The sequence below is a fragment of the Glycine max genome, chromosome 13, assembly GCF_000004515.6.
Source record: "Glycine max cultivar Williams 82 chromosome 13, Glycine_max_v4.0, whole genome shotgun sequence".
Taxonomy (NCBI): Eukaryota; Viridiplantae; Streptophyta; class Magnoliopsida; order Fabales; family Fabaceae; genus Glycine; species Glycine max.
In genome coordinates, this window is record NC_038249.2 from 25,870,098 (window position 1) to 25,891,908 (window position 21,811).

At 31.5% G+C, this 21,811-nt stretch overlaps 2 protein-coding genes across 2 annotated transcripts; one reads left to right on the forward strand and one right to left on the reverse strand.

Moving 5' to 3' along the window:
• Positions 1–6,974: 6,974 nt before the first annotated feature.
• LOC100784058 (cytochrome P450 94C1) lies at positions 6,975–9,599 on the reverse strand. The gene is made up of 2 exons (XM_014764203.3): positions 7,658–9,599; positions 6,975–7,182 (listed from the first exon to the last, which is right to left on the reverse strand). The coding sequence occupies exon 1, from the start codon at positions 9,246–9,248 to the stop codon at positions 7,680–7,682; it is 1,569 nt and encodes a 522-aa protein (XP_014619689.1). The 5' UTR covers positions 9,249–9,599; the 3' UTR covers positions 6,975–7,182; positions 7,658–7,679.
• Positions 9,600–17,325: 7,726 nt separating this feature from the next.
• On the forward strand, positions 17,326–17,901 carry LOC121173275 (secreted RxLR effector protein 161-like). The gene has a single exon (XM_041007934.1). It carries the CDS (start codon positions 17,326–17,328, stop codon positions 17,899–17,901), a length of 576 nt encoding a protein of 191 aa, XP_040863868.1.
• The last annotated feature ends 3,910 nt before the right edge of the window (positions 17,902–21,811 follow it).

Here is a 21,811-nt window from a genome sequence, read left to right on the forward strand (position 1 = left end):
TATACTAGCACAGAAATTATACAATAGGTATCATTGCATGTCGATAAAATCTTATTCATTTCTTTCATCACAAAGAAAATTCGTTGTTAATTTTTGACTATTCTTTATTGAAACGTCTTCTCCACATGGAATAATGTGTTTTTTCATATTATAATTTTTGGTAAATTTCCACGTGGAAGAATTCAAGTTAAAATATCCCCTTAAATTTATGGAGCAAATTAATTCCTCCCTTTCCACACAAATCATTTCCATCCATATATATTTTCTCATCCACTTAAGCTTGTCTCCCTCAAACATAATGCATGTGATCATATGATAATGCACAACGTGTAGTATTTAAAGGATTCGTTTTGGCATAATATAATGCTTTTAATCATTAATTATGCTATCAATAAAGGAATTCCGATGCTCTAGAGTTTATGCCATAGTTGCATAGATCTGATTAATTCATTCAATTTATTTTATTATATAAAATATATCGTATTTGTAAATTAAATTTAATGAATTTCAAGGACAAGATTGACTTGTGTTTTAATTTATGATAAAATTCAACGGTGAATTTTTATTTTTATTACTCTTAATTATAAAAACACCATCTAACTCAAACTCACTCGTTCACACAAATAACTAGGGATACGATATGATGATACTCCCTTAATTTTTAATTATAAATTTTTAACTAATTGATGTTCCTTTTAAGAAAAATAGTTAACTTAATTAACCACATTAAATTTATCAATTAATTGCACTATCATTATAAAATTATCTTCTTTTTATCTTTTTATTCGCTAAATTATTTTTCATTAATGTTTGAAGAAAGAATAACTAAGTAAGGATATGTAAGAAAAAAATAATTAATACATCTAAAAATTAAAAAAGGATCTTATAAAAAAGACAAACAAATTTTTAAAAAGAATCTTATAATTAAAGGGGGAGGAAGGTATGAATTTACTTACACCAAATCTAAATATAGTTGATACAAATGTATGATATTTAAGTATTTTTTCTTTTTTTTTTATAAATATTGACAAAGTTTTAATCTTCATACATTTTATCTGTTTGAAAATAATCTTTATAATTATTTAATAATGACAAATTATGCATTTAATAATGTTGTTACATGTCACTTTCAAAATAATTGCTAACATGATGTGATTAAATACACATTACTCTATTATTAAACAATGAAATAGATAATTTATAAGATTCAAATTGAAACAAAATTTATCAATATTTATAAAAATGAAAAAACATATTAAGCCTCTTGAAAGGAAACTTGGAATTTTCCATTTAATCTATATTCTTACACATGAAGACTTAGGTGAATCAAATATTAACTAGTGTCCTAACAATTTAGGGTTCTTTTTAATGGAGTGTCCTAATAGGTTAAAGTGTTAAACAATTAAAAGTATAATATTTTTCATTAAGAATATTTTTAATATGTTCTGATCATATTTTCTAATGCATTTCTAACTTAATTTTTAGAGTAAATTACAGCAACTTCCCATAAGATTTACTTTAATTACAAGTGCACTTCTTTCTTTTTTTTTTTACCCTACACAAAATCTTATAACTTTTTTATTTTCATTACACAATCCTCCCTTGTGTCCCAAAAAATGTTAGTTTATTTCGTTAATAGAATTGGCCATTTGACAGATGATGTTTTAATAATTTTTTGTTCCCAAAATGTCCCCACCTCCATCCTTTGCGTGATTCCATTTTCAAGAAAAAAAATGGCAATTGAACTATGAAATTTGCAATGACGATTCAACTGTCGAATTTGCACTCATGCTTCCGGTCTATCTCACGTTTCATCTTTTCATTTCTTTAAATTGCTTCCTAAATGATCTTGATAGTTATGAAATTCATTGTTTTTTTCCAAACACTCCCATAGAAGTTGTTCAACCTGGAAGCACATTTAAAGTGAAATTGAAATTCAAGGGAACAATATTAAGAAAATCTAGTACGAGACAGTAAATAAATACATGATCCTCTCCATTATTTTTTCACGATTACAGATCGATGACAAAATATGAAAACAGAATCACTGATAAAATATCAAAACATAATCACAAATAAAAAAAGAAAAAATATACTAGAATTTAGATTAATTATAATTTAAATTCAAATGATAGTTAATTCCTACCATTAATGAATTCTAACAAACAATTATCATTGAAAAATCAAGACAACATGAACAAAATTCCTAACTTTTGTCGGTTACGAATGACGAACAAATGAAGAAAAGAACAAATGCCTCACAAAACCAAAAAGCCAAGGTTGGAAAAAATCATCCAAATCACCATTGGACATGCACTAATGAAGCAGCATGGTGCACTCCATATGCATGTTGCTGCAACAGCGCATCACGTCCCGTACCTCTTGCCACCATCGCCTTTTGCCATCAACCCCCTCTCATGACCTCCACAACAACTCCTTACTGGATGAGGATTGGGATTAGGATTAAGTATGCGTTGGAAATAGAGGGGAGGGACAGTTTTGGGTTTTGCAATAGAAGTATTAGAGGAGGGGAAGCCAAAAGTAATATTAAAAAAAGAAAGGGGAAACGTGTCTAATTAGAGTAAACTTCAAGAAAGATTATGTAATTTGTTCGAATTTTTAATAAAAACATTTTGTTTTAATTTTTTAACTTCTAGTATCTAAGATCAATTATTGACAAAACTATACGTATGTACTATTGTAAAAAAAATAAAAATTCAGCAACAAGTAAAACATTACGTATGTACTATCTGTAAAAAAAAAAAGTGTATATATACTATACGTTGAGATAAAGGCTATCTAAGTTGGAGCGGTTGAAATCAACGATACGAGAATGAGAATGTAATAGGCACTTTTTAAGAAAACTTTCCTTATATATAACTTTTAACACCCAAATGCTGCAAAATTCAACTTTTGAGGATTCAGCTGAATGGTTATTAGTTAAGGGGAAATTCGACTAATTCTTATGTCGACTAATTAAATGAGATGAAGGTTAGTCTGATTGAATATAAAATTAATGACTTATTAATATTAGTCAAACAAGAATATTAGCAAAACATAGACAAAGTCAATATGATTATCTATAATGTTAGTTGAATTGATAGAATTTGACTAATTCTAAGATTAACTGAATGAGTAAAAGATCAAATGCTACATTCAAAATTAGTTGAGTGGAAGATTTAACTAATTTTAGTATTAGTTGAACATGGATAAGGTTATTCTAGCTACTTATAATGTTAGTCAAATCATAAATTTTGACTAATTTTAAGCATAAGAAAATTAGTTAAATTAAGTCAAATTTAGTTTAATAAAGATAAGATGATATTTTCTAGGATTTCCTAATATTCAAATGGCTTGTAGTGATTAAAACTAATCAATGATAGTGTTTCCTAAAAAATAGGAAACGATTGACATCTTCTTCAACGTTTGAAATAGATAATCAGTGGACTCTTGGACAAAAGAGTATGTGCTTAGACTTTAGGAGTAGTTACTAAAAGATAAAGTTGTCTCATGACGGGTAGCTCACATGTTAGCTGAAATCAACCGCTAGTTGATATCAACTATAACTTGCTAAATTCAATTGCTAGAATTAGCCGAAGTGTGTAAAACTAACCAAATGATCCTAAAATCTAGTTGTATAACTCTCAAACCATGTTTTAGGAAGTTATCAAGTAAAAAAATGTGATCCAATAATAGATTTGAGTTTGTAGCCTATGAATAGGCCTAGACAATCAATCAAACATGGACTTATTTTATCTTTAACATTTGCGCTGTTATTGCTTTCCTTTATAACATTTTCTTTGCTACTTTCTTTTACTACTTTGATTTATTATTTTCATTTTATAGTCTTTCATTTATAGTTTTTAACATTTAACTATTTTATTTCTTCTTCTTCATTCACTCATACCAAGAGTTTTCGAAATGATCTAAGAACCCATAGTCAAAGAATATATTTTTCATTTTGACTCAAATCTTTTGATTATTTTGAGATCTTATCGAAATAAGATTAGCCGAAACCTATTCTGACTAACTTTACCTTTTTAAGCAACAACAATAACATGGGTCTTACTTACATTACATGTGCTTTTAAGGCATTAAAAGAGCATTTTTATTTATTAAAAATCATATGATATAGGAAAGCACATTTAACTTGTACCTTTGGAATATCTCCCGGGATATGTTGATCAAGGATCATCACGTCAGCTGTGATCCCGACAATAACAACCGACAATAACAACTTACCAACTTGGCATGTGACAACATAAGAATCTGCTCTTAGTTGTAGGTTAACGGTGTTAGAGCATAACAAAAGGAAATTTAAAATCTTAATATCATCAATATTACTGCATATCCTGGAGAAATTTAACCTGATTAACCGCAAATCATGTTTACCTTATTAATCAAATTTAAGACTTCCAAAACTAATTGCTCTATTATAATGTTTATCTTCTTCCATGTCGTCATAAATATACACTCTTTCACGTCGCAGGAAAGCCGCTCGCGGCTCTGCCATTACTGTACCCCAAAGCAACCGAGAATGTTTCTCCTTTACAGCTGCACCGCTTGACACAATGGGAGATTTAAATTTTTTGAAACTCAAATACAAGCACCATTGAAATGTTTTGATCAAAAGTGAATCGAACCAAGATATATCTGTTCCAATATTGAGACACAATCTGCTTCAACTAACTACTGCAACTCCTGGTTTTTATTCGCATAATCAGAAAGACGTTTAAAACACTTAAAAAACAATTTTTCTCGAAAGTCAAGGCTTCAATTTACTCCTTCAACGTCAATTTTTTTGGGTAAAAAAGCTTGAATATCCGAACATCATGTACCAAACATCGTTGCTTGCCTCTCTGGGATCATTTGACCATTAACAATAATCCATTATTAGAGGTTCTTTCTTGGTACAATAATGGCGAGGGTTGTCATCCTTCTGCATTGTGTAACGATGATGATGGAGCAATTATTTTTGGTGGTTTTAAATTTGATATTAATCTTGAACGTGATTTGTGGTAAATTGATTAAGGAAGATTTTAATTAAATTTAATGTAATTTCATCAAAAGATAACATAGTTAAGTTTTACAGCTCACCGTGTATCTCATGTATCACACAATTAATGGTGGGGATCATAGGTGACCAGGTGGTCTTGGCCAGCATATAATTTCTCTTGGTGGGTATGCTTACATGAGTTGTTTACCTTAAGCGATATTGTTTTAACTTTTTTTTTCCACTTAAACAAATGAAATAAAGTTGCTTATATAAGTATCTTAGTAGTATTATATCATAAATAACATATTTTCAAATATATTAAAGACGGCAAAATTAGTTTTAGCACTTACTTTAATAATTTTATTTGAATGAATTTTTGTGTAGATCGAGTATTTAAATTTATTTAAAATTATACGACTCATACAATTAATATAAACTACTCATCTAAATAACTATGTCTTATAAATACTATTATGACAGTACGTAGTTAGCATTAACCATAAAATATAACCAAAGATACATCAAAGATCCGGCTGCATTATGCTAAGGAAAGAACAAAAGAGAGTGCAAACATTGAATGCACTAAAATAAAGCAGCTTTACTCTATGACTATGGTGGAACAAAACTAACTGAAAAATTAGTTAGTAGTTAATAGCTGAAAATTAAAAAATTAATTTATTAAAATTTAAAATAATAATTTATTTAAAAAGAGTAATGATGAAATTTGAAAAATACGTTAAAAATAAAAATGAAAGAACATATAAAAAGTAAAAAGTTAATCGCTAATATTTTAAAAAACATTATTTCGACCATGTTGGACAAAACTAGCCGATATCTGTAAGCTCAAAAATTAGTTTATTAAATCATGAGTATTTTGGTAAACTAATGGTTGAAATAGCTGAAAGTGTAAAATAACAAAAACAATAAAATCATAATTTATTTTAAAAAGATAATCAGGAAGTTTGATAAATATATTAAGAATAAAAAAGGAAAAAAATATAAAAAGATAGAAGTTAATGTTTTAAAAAATGCTAAAAACTATTAAAAAACTTGCTTATCGAATAATTAAACAAGTTTTTCAGCTAATAAAAAAATAAAAATTAACTGAAATATCTTGTCGAACATATATAACCTTCAAGTACCATTTAAAAAATGCTAGAATAAAAAATTAGAAATTAGAAGCCAGCATTTTAAAAAATGTTACTTCGAATAGTATTTTATAAAATATTAAAAAGTATTAAAAAATTACTAAAAAGAACTTGTTTACGGAACAATTATAAAAAATTTCAATTAATAAAAAAACTATAAACTATTTAGAATATCAAAAAGTATAAATGAATAATATATATATATATATATATATATATATATATATATATATATATAATCATATAGTTTTTCCTTATTTGTTTTATATTAATTAATTTATAAAGATTCCTTCTATTTTTAATCTATTTCTAATATTTTTTCTCTCTATGAAAATTGAAATTTTAATTAAAATAGATTGACAATTCAAACAATTTTTACACTATCAACAATCGTAAAATTATTAGTTTTTATAATAGTTATTTATAAAATTATATTTAAGTTGATTTCTAAATAGTTGACTAACTAATATTATTATTTTGCTTAAAATTTAAATTTTATTTAAAAAAATAGATTCAATCTTTAATGTTAACATTTATTGTATAGAATTATAGATTATTGAGGTAAAATTTTAATTTAATAAAATAATACCAAAAACTAATAATAAACAGTTAGTACACATTATATCCTCAATATTGCATGCTTCAATCACTTTAGTCTTTTGCAAAATTTTGATATTTATTTTTTGAAAATGTCATTGTTTTCAGTTCTAAATAATAATAATAATAATAATATTATTATTATTATTATTATTATTTTCCACTATGTAAAATGAAAATGAATACTATTTTATAAAATGAAGAATTTAAATATCTAACCTTTATAAGAGTAATTTTAAGAAATAAAATAGAGTAAATTTTTACTCCTAAACAATCAGATCATATATATAAAGCTGTTTATCAACATTGCAGATTTAATTTTTACATATTCAGACAGATAATCACACACACTAATATTTCACAGCTTTCGTGGCGCACTAAATTATTATTGTCGGATCCACTGAGCAATATCGACATACACAGTCAAAAACCACCAGCAAGCTGCAGAAAGAAATCAAGCTCAACACATTAACTTTTACCTCAATAAGAATAATCGAGGGAATCCACCGACACCAATTAGACATTCTGATTTATTTTAGTGGTGCAAAACAATGTCTTGCTGCACCCCCGTACACCATTAATCACATCCCATTCACTTTCCTCGTTAATCACTTCCATAAGTAATTGTGGTGCACAAACAAATGCCTTCTCTCTTTATTTCTATAGTAATTAATTTGCAAGGATCTTACATTACATACACGACAATCTACTGCTATATATATCTGGTCCATATTTAAATAATAAATACCTAAATCCCAAATATGTAAATATCTATGTTCCAGAAATTGTAAGACTCTCAAAGGTATATCGACACAATTATCAGTTATGTTTAGTCCATTCAAGACTCTGTTTAATTCCATGCCCTTGAATCTATAGCTAGGAATAAGATAGAGTATTATGAGATTTACACACTCACACTTTTTTATCAATCAATGGAATTAGACTCCTTTTGATGGTTTGGTGGTTGTTGTAGTTCCTCTTTCACGAACCATCACGGGAAGGCCAAAACTAAAAGTGGCAGTGAGCCCCGGAGAGAAGCGAGGGTTCCCAAAAGACAAGGGTGCCAGCAACTCGATGTGGAACTTCCTCAGCAACGAAACTGCCACACTCTTCATCTCCATCAGAGCCACTTCCTTCCCTACACACACCCTCAACCCCGCTTGAAAAACCGGGTACTCGAACGGATTCATGGGTTGAAACACCCCATCCTTCAGCCACCTTTGTGGCCGAAACTCCAAACAATCACAACCCCATATCTCCTCCAACCTCCCCATCGCGTAGGGGTGGTAAGTAACCCTAGTTCCACTCTCCACTTTTGTCCCATCGGGTAACACATCGTCCTCCAAGCAAAACTTTGAGTCAAACTGAATCGGTGGAAAAAGCCTCATGCTTTCGTGTGTCGCAGCTTGCAAATAGTGCAATTGCTTAAGCTCTTCGAAGCTTGTGAGATCCTTGTCATGCCCAATTACGCGATCTGCTTCATCGCGAATCAACGATTCAACTTCAGGGTGCTTCCCCAAGAGATAAAAGAAGCTCGTGAGTGCCGAAGCCACGGTGTCACGACCCGCCAATAAAAAACTCACGACAACGTCTCGTAAATACGTGTCATCGTCGTGGATCGTGTTCATGAATCTTGACAACAAATCTTTGTTTTCGGAGAAACCCTTTTCGCGCCTTTGCTTTATGACCTCTTTGGCCAGCGCGTTAATCACTCTAAGGGCTTTCTTGAGCCGTTTCTCGCTTCCCAGGTTCAACAGCCTCTTCGCCTTCCAGACGTAGGGCGACACAGCTGTCGCCCTCTCCGCGGAAAGCTTCGACGCAAGATCGAAGCTTTTCGCAAACACGAGCATGGACCCAGATTCTAGACAGAAATCTGGGTCCAGCCCGAAGGAGAATCTGCAAATGCAGTCGAAGGAGAATCTCTGGAACACGTCTTGCAGGTCCAGCACGACGCCGTTTTTCTGGTTCATTAGAAGAAGCGGGGTGAGCCTGTTCTTGATTTCGTCGTTGACGATTTCGAAGGCGAAGGAGGCTACTACGGAGTTGTTGTTGAGGTGTAGGCTCGCCATCTTCTTCTGGAAACGCCACGCGTCGCCGTCGACGTTGAAGACTCCTTTGCCGAGAAAGTCACCGAGGATCGCAGAGAAGGGTTTTCCCTTGGGGAAGTTTTCAAACTTAGTCTTGAGTATGTACTCCACGTTCTCCGCGTTGGCGGTGATCGTGTTCCGAAGAACGTGGATGTGGATGGTTTTGTTCGGCGAGTTTCGGAGGAGGTGAGCGTACCAGTCGCAGAGGTTGTCGAAGGTTTCGGACCAGCTTGAAGTGAGGTATGTCTGGCACGTTTCGCAGCTGCAGAAAAAGCTCTTTAACAGACGCGCGATTGCGATGATGATGATGAGGAAGAGGATGATGGTGATCATTGAGAAGAGTAGATAAGAAAAACAAACGCGGTTGATGAAGAACTGCAATAACGGAGAAGAGGTAGGTAGTGATGGTATGAGTTCCATTATTGATGGAGGAATAAAGATGAAGCAAAGGATAGTGAAATTATGGATATCTGATTAAGAATATGGAAAGAAAGATATGCAATGAGAGGAGGACAAGTCACAAGTGGGATTGGCATTGGTTTGCAGTTGTTATTTATGGATTGAGATGGCTTTTCATAGACAACAAAGATGCATATCAGGTTTTCCTTTTTTGTTCTCATAATCAAAATCTTTATTAGGAATGGTCTAACCCCAGAGGGATAAAAAAAAAAGGTAAGTTTTTAGTATACCAATCATAAAAGAGTATTATCACCCAACGAAAGTAACTTAATAGTAAAGATGAAATGGTACTTTTTTTTCTTTTTATTGAAAGAAAATATTTTTTTTTATTGGAGACAACTCTCTTTCAGCTGGGTAAGATTATTTTTCTCAGTTAAGTTATTCTCCAAATTTTTAATGTAGTTGCTTATTTAAGATGGACACCCAAGGTTTTTCATTTAAATTAAAATAATTCTACATCAATTAGTGTAAGGTGTACACTGTGGTATGTAAAATAAAATAGTAATAAAAAGAATGTAAGTAATAAATTTTAACTATATTAACTTAAATATTTCCTCACATAAAAAATAAGAGTATATAAGAAATAAAAATAAACAATTTTTAAAAAAAAGAATCTTATCAGAATAAAAGAAACAATAAAAATGAAATAGTAATTAAAAATGATTGTCTCCAATTAAAAATAGGATTGAACAATTTTATAATATATGATGGGTGCAATTAATACTTGCCACCAATCTTGAAGTACATAAATTCAACGATTAAAATTTATTTCTATTGCTCACATAAAAGTAATTCTTTCATTCAATTCTCACATAAAAAATAATTTTTTTTTTACTCACGCCTACTCTCACTCTCTATGTACTAGAGTAATCAGACATTGTTAGGTTTGGACTTGGAAATATTGATGAGAAGGCATTACAGTGAAATTCCTGTTCATATACAGCAACATCATATGGTTACAAAACACGGGTACATTCTTACTTAGTTCAGTGGTAGACAAAAGCTGCAACGAAAAGTGAACGAATAATGTAGAAAGGCATAAAAAATTAAGTTAAACGAAGGGCACGATGAACCCGTGCGCTAGCTTCGACATAAACTAAGTTTTCATAGAGACATGTCCTTGCTGCATCGTCCATGGTGTTTTTGTATCGTATAGCACGTAGGCACATTACCTCATAAAATTTTGAGGACACCAACACAACTTCTTTGACAGATTTTGCTCATTGATTACTTTCGGACAAGATTTTTCTCTCTTGGTGTTAACACATTGACTCACTACCACATCATTATTTTTCCCTTTAAATATATACTAGTCAGTAACCCGTGCATACGCACGGGTGGTTTCGCTAATTGATTTTCGATGAATGAATTAAAAAAAGGTATTGGAAAAAAAAGTAAAAAGACTAACATTCATATATTATTATTATTAATCCTATTGTTGCAATCCTTATATGGGCTAAACACCATCACCTTCAACATTGTCGTTGTTACTGTAGGTTGTCCCAAAAATCAAACCATAAAAAAATAAACCAAAAAAAGTAAAAAAATCATAATCAAAATCGCAAAAAATAGAATGAAGATCAGAAAAGAACTCTATTAAAAACAGAAAATCCAACACACCACACATTCCGATCTTCAAAGCAAACTCACTCATTTAATATTGTGATTCTCTTGTTCTATTGTGCCCGCCAAAGATGCAACACACTTGTTGGGAACAACAACCGTGTCTATTTATTTACGAAAACAGAATTAAAATATCAAAATAACAAAAGCAGAAGATGGATGAAAGTTGAAGAAAAAAAAGATTAACGAAAAGAGAGAGTAATAAGGAAGAAAAAGAGATAATTGGAAGAAGAGAAGATTCAGGATTTGAGCCAGATTATTAAGCGAAATTAAATGAAAAGTTGAAATCCATCAATTGGAGAATGACACACTAGGAACCTCAAAGGAAAATATCTCAATGTTCACTCTCGGCATTACAACATAGAAAAAAGCCTTTAGTTGGAGCATAAATAATAATAATAATAATAATAAATCATTTCACGTATGGGCACAACAGGTACATCTCTTTTGTTAGATAGTTTGTTGCAAGAAGTTGGATTAGGATTCTATTTAATTTTATTGTTGTTGTTGTTGTTGTTATCATTATTATTATCATTATTTTTATTATTATAATTATTATTATAATAATTTTTATAATAATAATAATTAATTTTCATTTTATATGATGTACATGTTGTGCATGAACATTTTTGTTTTTGTAATTATTATTATTATTATTATTATTATTATTATATAAATATTTTTTTAACCGAGCTTGTTATCTTCTTGGCTCTTTCTCTATCTAGAAATTGCCGCTACCTATTTCAAAACCAAAGAATTGAACAAATAATAAAAATAATTTTAACATTTATAATATAAATGTTTACAACTAACAGAAATTAGGCAATTGCAGATCAATACACAATGAGTGTAACAGAGCATGAAAATTTTATTTTTAAAAATTCAAGTTAAAAATGAGAGGAACACTAACATCTTCAAATCCCGTGGTTGCCGTGACTTAGTGATGGTGGAGAGAAGAGATTACAAAAGCGAATGACGAACGAAAAAAATGAGAATAACATGACTGCAATTGTAAAGAAAAAAATGAAACACGAATTAATAAGAATGAAAAAAGAAGAGATAAATCCATAGCAAAATAACATGAAATTTGAAGTTGAAGTACCTCTCAAATAGCTTGAACCTTCCATCAAAATAATAATAATCATAATAATAATAAACATGCATAAAACAAAGCACAAAGAAAGAAACTTGGTAGCTGGATGTTTTTTCGTGGATCACCTTGCGAGTGGAAAAATCAGAAAGGAAAAAAAAGGAAATATCATTAATGAAGGAAAAACATAAAACAAACTAAATAATAATAATAATAATAATAATAATAATAATAATAATACCTACAGGAAATTGTAACTTCATCTCCATGACTAAAATCGTTGTCCGCGAGAAACTGGTACGAAGATTGAACAATATATTTGTCACCAATGCCAATGTTTAGTGTAGTCAATCACATCTACTTAGAAAAAGAAGATAATAAAGTTAAAATTGTCCCGCAAAAGCATACACCATATTTTATTCTATAATGATTAATATGCAAATGAGAAATTACCTACTAACACATCAGATGAAGCTTGTCCACTCAATATTTCTTCAAATATAGTAAGTCATATACATGTTCAGGAATTTCAAGAAGCTCATGTTTTTTAGTTGTACATCCACTCAATAAAGCATCAATTTATTTTCTTACCTAATTCTTTTTATTTATTTTCTGATTAGAAAACAAACTAAGAAACTATAGGAGAACAGAGCTTACATAATAATAATAATAATAATAATAATAATAATAATAATAATAATAAAACAAAGCACACAAAAAGAAACTTGGTTGTTGAATGTAATCAAATGTAATAATGACAAAAATATGATACAATGATTCAACAATTAATTACGTGTATATTAATATTTAATGAATTGTTATATATAGTAATCAATTATTATATGTTAATAAATGTAACGAAAATCATAATTTTTTTATGCTGAATCATCGTATGTTACGATGATTTGATTGAATAACAATTAAAGTAATTAAAAAAAATCAATTGGAATAATATGTTTATTATTACTATTAGCATCAACATCGAATAAATTAAATAAATATTAATTGATTACATGTTAATAATTTAATAAATAAATTAATAGTAACAGTTAAAGTATTATATATTAACCTTAATGATACGATAATTCAAATTTTAATTAGAAATTTTAAAATCTTGCATGATTTCAATTTCAACTTTATAAACACAATAAGGAAAAACATGAAACAAATTACTATAACTAAATAATAATAATAGTCAATCCATCTAAAAAATTTGTCATTCTACCGGAATATGTTATAGTCACTACTAATGGCACATGTTGTCCTATCATATTGTTCCCATCTTTCTTTGTACTCTTTCTTAATTTTTGTTATTTTTTTGTTTTGATTAATTATTGTTATCATTATTATTAATCTCCAATATTGGGACTCCGTTACTTTGTCTCAATTCCCTTTGCTTTATCTTTTTGTCATTTGATTCAACAACTTCTCTTGATTTATATCAATTTTTGTCTCTTTTAATTATGAGTCTACATTATACAACTTACTCATTTCACCAACCAATAATATAATCCGCTATTACTATAAGCAAAGAATAAGTTGTTTGTTTTACAAAAGTGAGAATAAAAAAATGCATAATCTCGAGCAACAAAAATTGAGTAAGAATCAATGACTTATTTGTCATATAAGAATAACAAAAAACAAATAGTTTCCAATCATTGGTTGATGGAAGAGCCACAGTAACTTCACTTTTGTGAATATTGAAGCGAGAATCCTATCCTTGCCGGAATGTGAAAGCCTAAAAATTGATATACCCAAAGTGAGAATAAAAAAATGCAGAATCTTAGAAAAATAAACATTAAAACACAAAAAAAAGAATGTTGTTTTAATTAATATAATTTTCTGTTTTCATCAAGCAAGAGCTATGGACAGATTGCTACTTGAGAAATTCTTCTTCCACCATCTTAGTAACTATGCATGCAGCTCATCAATAACACTTGATCAAGACACAAGGTTCCACATCTCTGACTCTAAAATGCTAACAAAAACTTCCAAAAAGAATATTACATCATCACACTTGATCAAGCAGGAGAAAAAACATAATAAAATAGAATCCATCAATAAAGCCACAATTGCATGAAATTTGAATTCCAAAAAAAATAAAAAAATATGTGAAATTAAAAAAATTATCAGACACAAATGATACATGAATATAGAATGAAGTGGAGGGGGGGGGGGGGAATTGTAACAATGAGAATTAGGTATCAATCAAATTTTTAAGAAAATATATTATTTTAAATACTTTTCTATAGAATCAGCCTCTTTTTCAAAAAAAGAGAAAGTTTGTTTTTTTATGATGATAAACAAATACTATAAATAAATAAATTAACTTTTTTCTTAAATGTTTTAAAAATAATTGATGCAACATAATTTGGGAATTATTTTTCTAATTATGTAACTACTTTTTTTTAGTACGTGCAAAGGATCACAAAGGAAGTGTTGTAAGGTTTGCTATGGTGGTGTTTCGCGGGTTCGAGTTTGTGTTTCTGTTTCAGGTTTTCATTTTTCATTCCAAAAGCAGAGATGTACAATTAAAACATTATTAAAGAAACTAAATACCTTTCTGCAGATGCTATTGTGAGTCCATTTGAATCACACCTGAGAGTCTGAAAAACTTCCTCAAGTGGCACGATTTCCTGCAAAGAGATTAAAAGGAAAAAAGAAAACAAAACAAAATAAAAAAATAAAACCATAATCCACACAAAAACTGAGGAAATTTGGCAAAAAAACAAAACAGAACTTAAAACTTCCAACACCAGGAACATAAAAACAAAACCCAAAAACACTCATCAATCCCATGCTTGCTACTCCTATTTTTCAACTGCAAAAAAAGGTAGACATGAATGATATGGTGGCAAGAAACACATCACCGACCAGTGAAACAGAACGTAGTAATGTCTTGGAACATAATACCTGCTGCAACAAAAAATAAAGTAAAAAATATTAGCTACCAAGCTACAGTGAAAATGTTCATGAGGTTCTTTGATACTTGATGTGATGCTGATAGTGTATGGTATGAAGAATGCTAACAAGCAACAACACACTTACATATTCTTTATTATTGAATCAAATTCAGCTATGTCTCACTAAGTAATAAATGAAAATCATTAAATTATATAGGGGGGTTCATTTTTTAGCGTCTCTATATGTGATGCGCCTGAATCGGACATCCGAGTTAAAAGTTATGACCATTTGAATTCCTCAAGAGCTTCCGTTGTTCAATTTCGAGAGCTGAAGAAGAACCTAATCTCTATAGGTATTATGGATGGAAAGGGGTTCAAATGCTGCACTGAAAATGGGGTCATGAAAATTCAGAAAGGCTCTACAATGGTGATGAAGGGTATAAAGAGGGGTAATCTTTATATACTTCAAGGTACAACATGTGTTGAGGATGGTCTAGTAGCTGTTGCATCAAGATCTGATAAGAGCATACCTGACTTAACTCAATTGTGGCACATGAGGCTAGGTCATATGAGTGAAAAAGGTATGATGATACTTCAAAAATAGCAGCAGTTGGGAAATCAGAAACTGGATGAACTGAAATTCTGTGAGCACTGTGTTTTCGGCAAGCAACATAGGATTAAATTTCCTAAAGCAATTCACACCACCAAAGGAACTCTTGATTATATTCATGTTGACTGTTGGGGGCCTGCAAGAGTACCTTCTCTAGGTGGTGGAAGGTATTTTCTGTCCATAATTGATGACTACTCAAGAATGACATGGATCTATATCATGAGTCAGAAGAGTCAAGCTTTCAAATGCTTCAAAGAATGAAAAGCACTGATTGAAAAACAAACTGAAAGGAAAGTTAAAAGACTCAGAACTGATAATGGCTTGGAGTTTTGCTCAACAAAATTTAACAAATTCTGCAGAGATGAAGGGATTGCTAGACAGCTTACTGTTAGGAACACTCCTCAGCAAAATGGAGTTGTTGAAAGAATGAACAGAACACTCCTAGAAAGAACAAGATGTCTATTGTCTAATGCTGGTCTCAACAGAAGTTTTTGGGGAGAAGCTATCAATACAGCTTGTTTTCTGATCAATAGAACACCCTCTACTGCTATAGGACTTAAAACTCCTATTGAAATCTGGAATGGCAAAATAGAAAACTACTCAAACCTAAGAGTATTTGGCTGCAATGCCTATTATCATGTCAATGAAGGAAAACTGGTACCTAGATCAAGAAAGGGTCTATTCATGGGTTATGGTGATGCGGTGAAAGGCTATAGGATCTGGTCACCATCCAAAAAGAAAGTTCTTCTCAATAGAGATGTAATTTTTGATGAATCACATCTGTTTCATCCCAAGCTTGAGGTTCCAATTGCTGGAACACAGAGCTGCCACTCTCCTCAAGAAAAGGATGTAGAATCTACAGCCAAAGACTCAAAAAAAGGGGGTCATTCCGAAACATCTCCTGTAGTTCTTCAAGAAGGTGAGAAATTAGAAGATTTTAGTGCAAATGAGTCTCATTTGGCTGCTGAACCTGATCCTCCACAGCTTAATTCTGAAATCAATCAGAGACCAAAAAGGATCACTAAACCTCCCGAAAGATATGGTTTTGAAGACATGGCTGCCTATGCATTACATGCAGCTGAAGAAATAGATTCAAATGAACCAGCCACTTACCAAGAAGCTATCAATCACCCTGAAGCTGAAAATTGGTTGTTAGCTATGAAAGAGGAAATGGAATTTTTGTATAAGAATCAAACCTGGAAACTTGTTGAACTACCTAAAGGAAGACATGTGGTAGGTTGCAAGTGGATATTCAAGAGGAAACCTGGTCTTTCAGAAAAGGAAGGGATAAGATACAAGGCTAGATTAGTTGTCAAGGGATTCATCCAGAAAAAAGGAGTAGATTTCAACGAAATCTTTTCTCCTATGGTCAAACATACATCCATCAGGGTTCTGCTTGCTATAGTGGCAAACCAAGATCTGGAACTTGAACAACTTGATGTCAAGACTGCTTTTCTCCATGGAAGATTGGAAGAAAATATTCTAATGAAACAGCCTGAAGGGTTTGAAGTTCAAGGAAAAGAAAGGTATGTTTGTCAACTGCAGAGGTCCTTGTATGGTTTGAAACAATCTCCAAGGCAATGATACATGAGGTTTGACAACTTTATCACCAGCCAAGGATTCAAGAGAAGTCTCTATGATTGCTGTGTTTATCACAACAAGGTGGAGGATGGATCAATGATTTATCTTCTACTCTATGTAGATGACATGCTTATTGCAGCAAAAGGCATGTGTGATATATAAAATCTAAAGATCCTTCTGAGTGGTGAATTTGATATGAAAGATCTAGGGGCTGCAAAGAAAATCTTAGGAATGGAGATCTATAGGGACAGAACTCAGAAAAGGTTATTTTTGTCTCAAAAGGATTACATTCAAAAGATACTTGTGAGGTTTGGAATGGTTGATTCTAAACCTATCAGCACTCCCCTTTCAGAAAAAGAGAAGTTATTTGCTATGATAAAGGTTCAAGCTCAATCTGATCAGGACTATGTGTCAAAGGTTCCATACTCAAGTGTTGTTGGCAGTCTCATGTATGCCATGGTCTGCACCAGACCTGACCTTGCTTATGCTGTTAGCATGGTTAGTAGGTTCTTAAACCAACCGCAGAAGGAACATTGGAAGGCTGTGAAGAGAATTTTCAGATATCTTAAAGGGACTGCAGATGTAGGTTTGATCTATGGATCTCACCCAGATTGCTGCCTCACTGGCTATTCTGATGTAGATTTTGCTGCTGATCTAGTCAAGAGAAGGTCATTAACAGGGTATGCTTACACCCTTGGTGGCTGCTTGGTGAGTTGGAAGGTAACACTTCAACCTTTTGTTGCCCTCTCAACTACTGAGGCTGAATATATGGCTCTTATTGAAGCTGCAAAGGAAGGAATTGGCTGAGAGGTCTCATAAATGATCTCGGAATTAATCAAGAATATGCTAACATCTACTGTGACAACCTTAGTGCTATATGCTTGGCCAAGGATCAGGTTCATCATGATAGAACCAAGCATATAGATGTTAGATATCACTTCATTCGGTCAGAAAGAAGAATCAAAGTTCATAAGATCAGCACTCTGCACAATCCGACAGATATGTTCACAAAGCTAGTTCCAAAGAGCAAGTTTGATCACTACTTAAGCTTGCTCAATGTTGACTGCTGGCGATAAGATCATGAGTGTTTGGAGGGAACAGTTTGTGTCCTATATGGATGTTAGTTCAAGGTGGTGAATTGTTGGGTTGTGACTAAAATCCATATGGAAGTTTATTCTGTTTTTTTTTTTCAGTTTTTGTCCTCTGCCTATATAAAGCAAGCATGCCCTGTATTTTCGATAGGATAAGCTTCCACTTGTATACTGTAACCATAATAAAAAGCTTTCTATTTTCCCCTACCGTGGATGTAGCCTTAAAAAGGTGAACCACGTAATTTTGTGTGTATTCTTTCTAATTCTTCTCTCTTTCACTTTTGCTGCACAATTCTGTGTGTATGACATTTTTGGTCTGCTGCATTTTCTGCTGCTGTTCTTGCTTGTTCTTCATCACTTCCATAACAATAATCATCTTGTGCAAATAACTTTAACATTATGTGTGTGTTTCCTTTGGTTTCAAATCTGTTAAGTTTTCTTTTTCTTTCAATTTTTGGTTGTTTATTTCTTTCACTCGCTTTCAAATTTACTTTATTCTTTTTGTTTGTATGTTATTTCTGCCTAACTTTAACTATCTTATCAATCATCACGCTTCCTAAGTTCCTATGCTAAGCATAGCAATTATCTGCTCCCATCTTCTGATTCAAGGGATGTTATACCAATTATCAAGTTACCAACACCATTTTATCCTGTGATATTGTATTTCTTTGCTTAATCTTGGTCCTCAACATATTCACGCTTTATTTTTTACTTAAACAACTTGACCAAATTTAATACATGATTATTTTGTTTAATATTATTACTATTTCTGGAGCATTATTCCTACTTTCTGCTGAAGATTCAAAAACATCTGGCAGCTCATGTATTGTCATCTTTATTTTTAAATTATAATAATCATTAATCTTTCAGATAAACAAATAACAAAATGCTGCTAGTTCAAACCTAACTGTTTGCTTTACAGCTTTACTTATATACCCTAGGTAGAAACAGCTAAAATGTTTGCCCAATATCACTTGGTGAATTAAAAGTTACTTTCTAGAGCTGTTGAACGGAGGCTATGAATATGATAGGTTATAATGCATATGGCTCAGTGTTATAGGCAATTTGTGAAGGGAGGCCTGTCATGGTGTCGCCATGAGGTGCAATGTTGTGTTTATATGGCGAAATTCTAGCCTTCTGCCATGCTAGGACTATGGGAAAGGGGAGTTAGTTAAAACAGTTAGAATATTGATAAATTAGTTAGGAGGTTAATGAGTTAAATAAATAGGAGGATGCAAGAAGGGGAAAGGGGAATTCAGTTCTGTATCATTTTGTAAATTCAGCGTTAGCTTTTTTGTGAAAGGATAAATCATTTGTGAAGGGGAAATCTTTGGAGGAGAGTTATCTCTCCTATTTTCTGTTCTTTTACAATTAAGAAATTTCATCTTTTTTTCCTTTCTTCTATTTTCTAACTTGGGCTCTTAACATGCCATGTTCCGCCATTGATAACATGATATGGCTTCATATTTGAAGACATCAAGATACACAATTCCAAACTTTTTCAGATTTTGATGGATTCAATCCTTATATTTCTTTGTTGGTGTAACCTATTCCAAATTACAATACATTATTGTTGCCCAAAGTTTGCATTAATGTTTTGTGATGTATATATTTTATTTTAAAATTCTATTTGGAATGCTTTAAATTGACAGTCATACAGAGTCATACTAATTACTAAATTTGAGAATGAAAACATAAATCTACAAGTGGCTAGTCCTAGACCTTTTGTGCAAAAAGCTAAAATAGGACAATCTCAAGGCTTTTGTCAATGTGTTTTGTGTTGGAGTGAATATTTTTACAACTTACAAGTCTGAATTGTTTAAATTGAGGATTGATTTTAGGCCTGCAGATTAATTTTTGCTATTCGAACTGGGATATTGTTAAAACTACTGTTAAAGGAAAAGTGGTTTATCTTAATCATTCACTGCAATTTTGTCCTTCTTGCTCTAGAATATAAAACCACACTCAACAACTCTGTATATTCACTGTCATTGGTTCCCAATTCAGGCTATAACTGAGAAAAGTTATTTAATAGTCAAGGTTTCATAATTAACATTCTCCAACCGTTGTTTATTCTTCTTTAGGCTGTGAAGCAAAAAAATGAAAACTTGGCAGAAGAAGTAGAACTTCTTAAGCATATAATTCAAGAACTGGAACAGATGGCCAGGGGACGAGGATTGACTGGCATTCTAAACTTCAGACATGGTAACACAGAAATTGGAAAGGCAGAGAAAACTGCTTGAGCTGATGAAGAGTATAATTTATTTATCACATTTTTTTCCATTCACCTTTGCGATGAATGTAATTCAGGCTTCATTTCTGATTTATTTGAGGGTCTCTTCAAGAAGAGCCTATTTTTTACACATTGATTGGGTTGTAGTTTCAGGTTTCAAATTCTCTTGTATAAAGGGTAATTCTCAGATTGAGAATGTATTGCCCAAAATAATTTGCGGAGACTGTACAACGTAATTCATAGCGTTTAAGAGGTGACGGTGACGCTATCAGCTGAGTAGAAAATGCGTCATCTCAAATATACCCTTTGCCTTCTCAAAAGAACCTCGTGTCCTTATTTATTTAATCATGACAATAGAATCTATAGCTGACAATTTTGTGGGATTTTTTTTTATTCCTTGGAAATCGAAGATAGATATCAAAGAGCTTACAAAATTATAACAATTTACAATTTACAAATTTTCTGCTCAACTAATTAAGTTAAACTTCCTAGATAGAGTTCAGAAGATGGTAACCATTTTGGTTGGTTAAAATAGCGAAGCAATTCATGTGATTATTAAGTTTAGTAGTGACAATGGTCAATTGATTTGGAGCACAACTACCCACCCTACTATACCCTTTTCTGTGTTTCCTTTGGGAAAATAGAGGGCTGTGGACATGACATGTGGATGGTCCGAATGATTAATCATGGGATGCAGTTGGATATGATCTCTATTAAGCAGCCTCCTATAAAGCTCTTCCATTAAGAGAGGCATCAAAACAGGAATATGTTGGACGGTAGGAAGAGTACTTTATTCCTTCCTTACCCTGATTTCCTTCCCCTATTCACCCAATTGAAAATTTTTATCTTATTCTTTTTCTTGTACAGTTTCCATTATTTCCTCCATTTCTTCTCCCTTTTGGAGCAGTGTTTTGATTGAACCACCAGCAAATTGCTGCAAAATTTTTTTTGTAAAACCAATGGGGAAAATTGAATAAAGAAGAAAAAGGGAAAACGTGCTTCATGAGTTTATTTCTTCTTCACTAATTAGACCAAAATCAGCTGTGAAGTATGAATATTTTTATTTTTCATACATAAATTATTATACATATAAAAAAAAGTTTGGTTTATATTGTTACATTTGTTTTTCATGATTCATGACTAAGAAAATAAAGCATTATATATAATGTTAAATTCCTTTTATTGGGAAGAAGAAAAGTTAACAACAAATTATCGACTTGGTAACACTCAATTGAAGGACCACTCTGAAGATCTATGCGATCTATATTCGAGAAGGCACAATATTGGGGTGGTTATGAGACAACGGCATCCCATATTCTAAGAAAAAAAAATATGTTGTCTTTGAAAAAGTATTTCTTTAATTTTACAATGCACAGTTTTTATTTTATATATT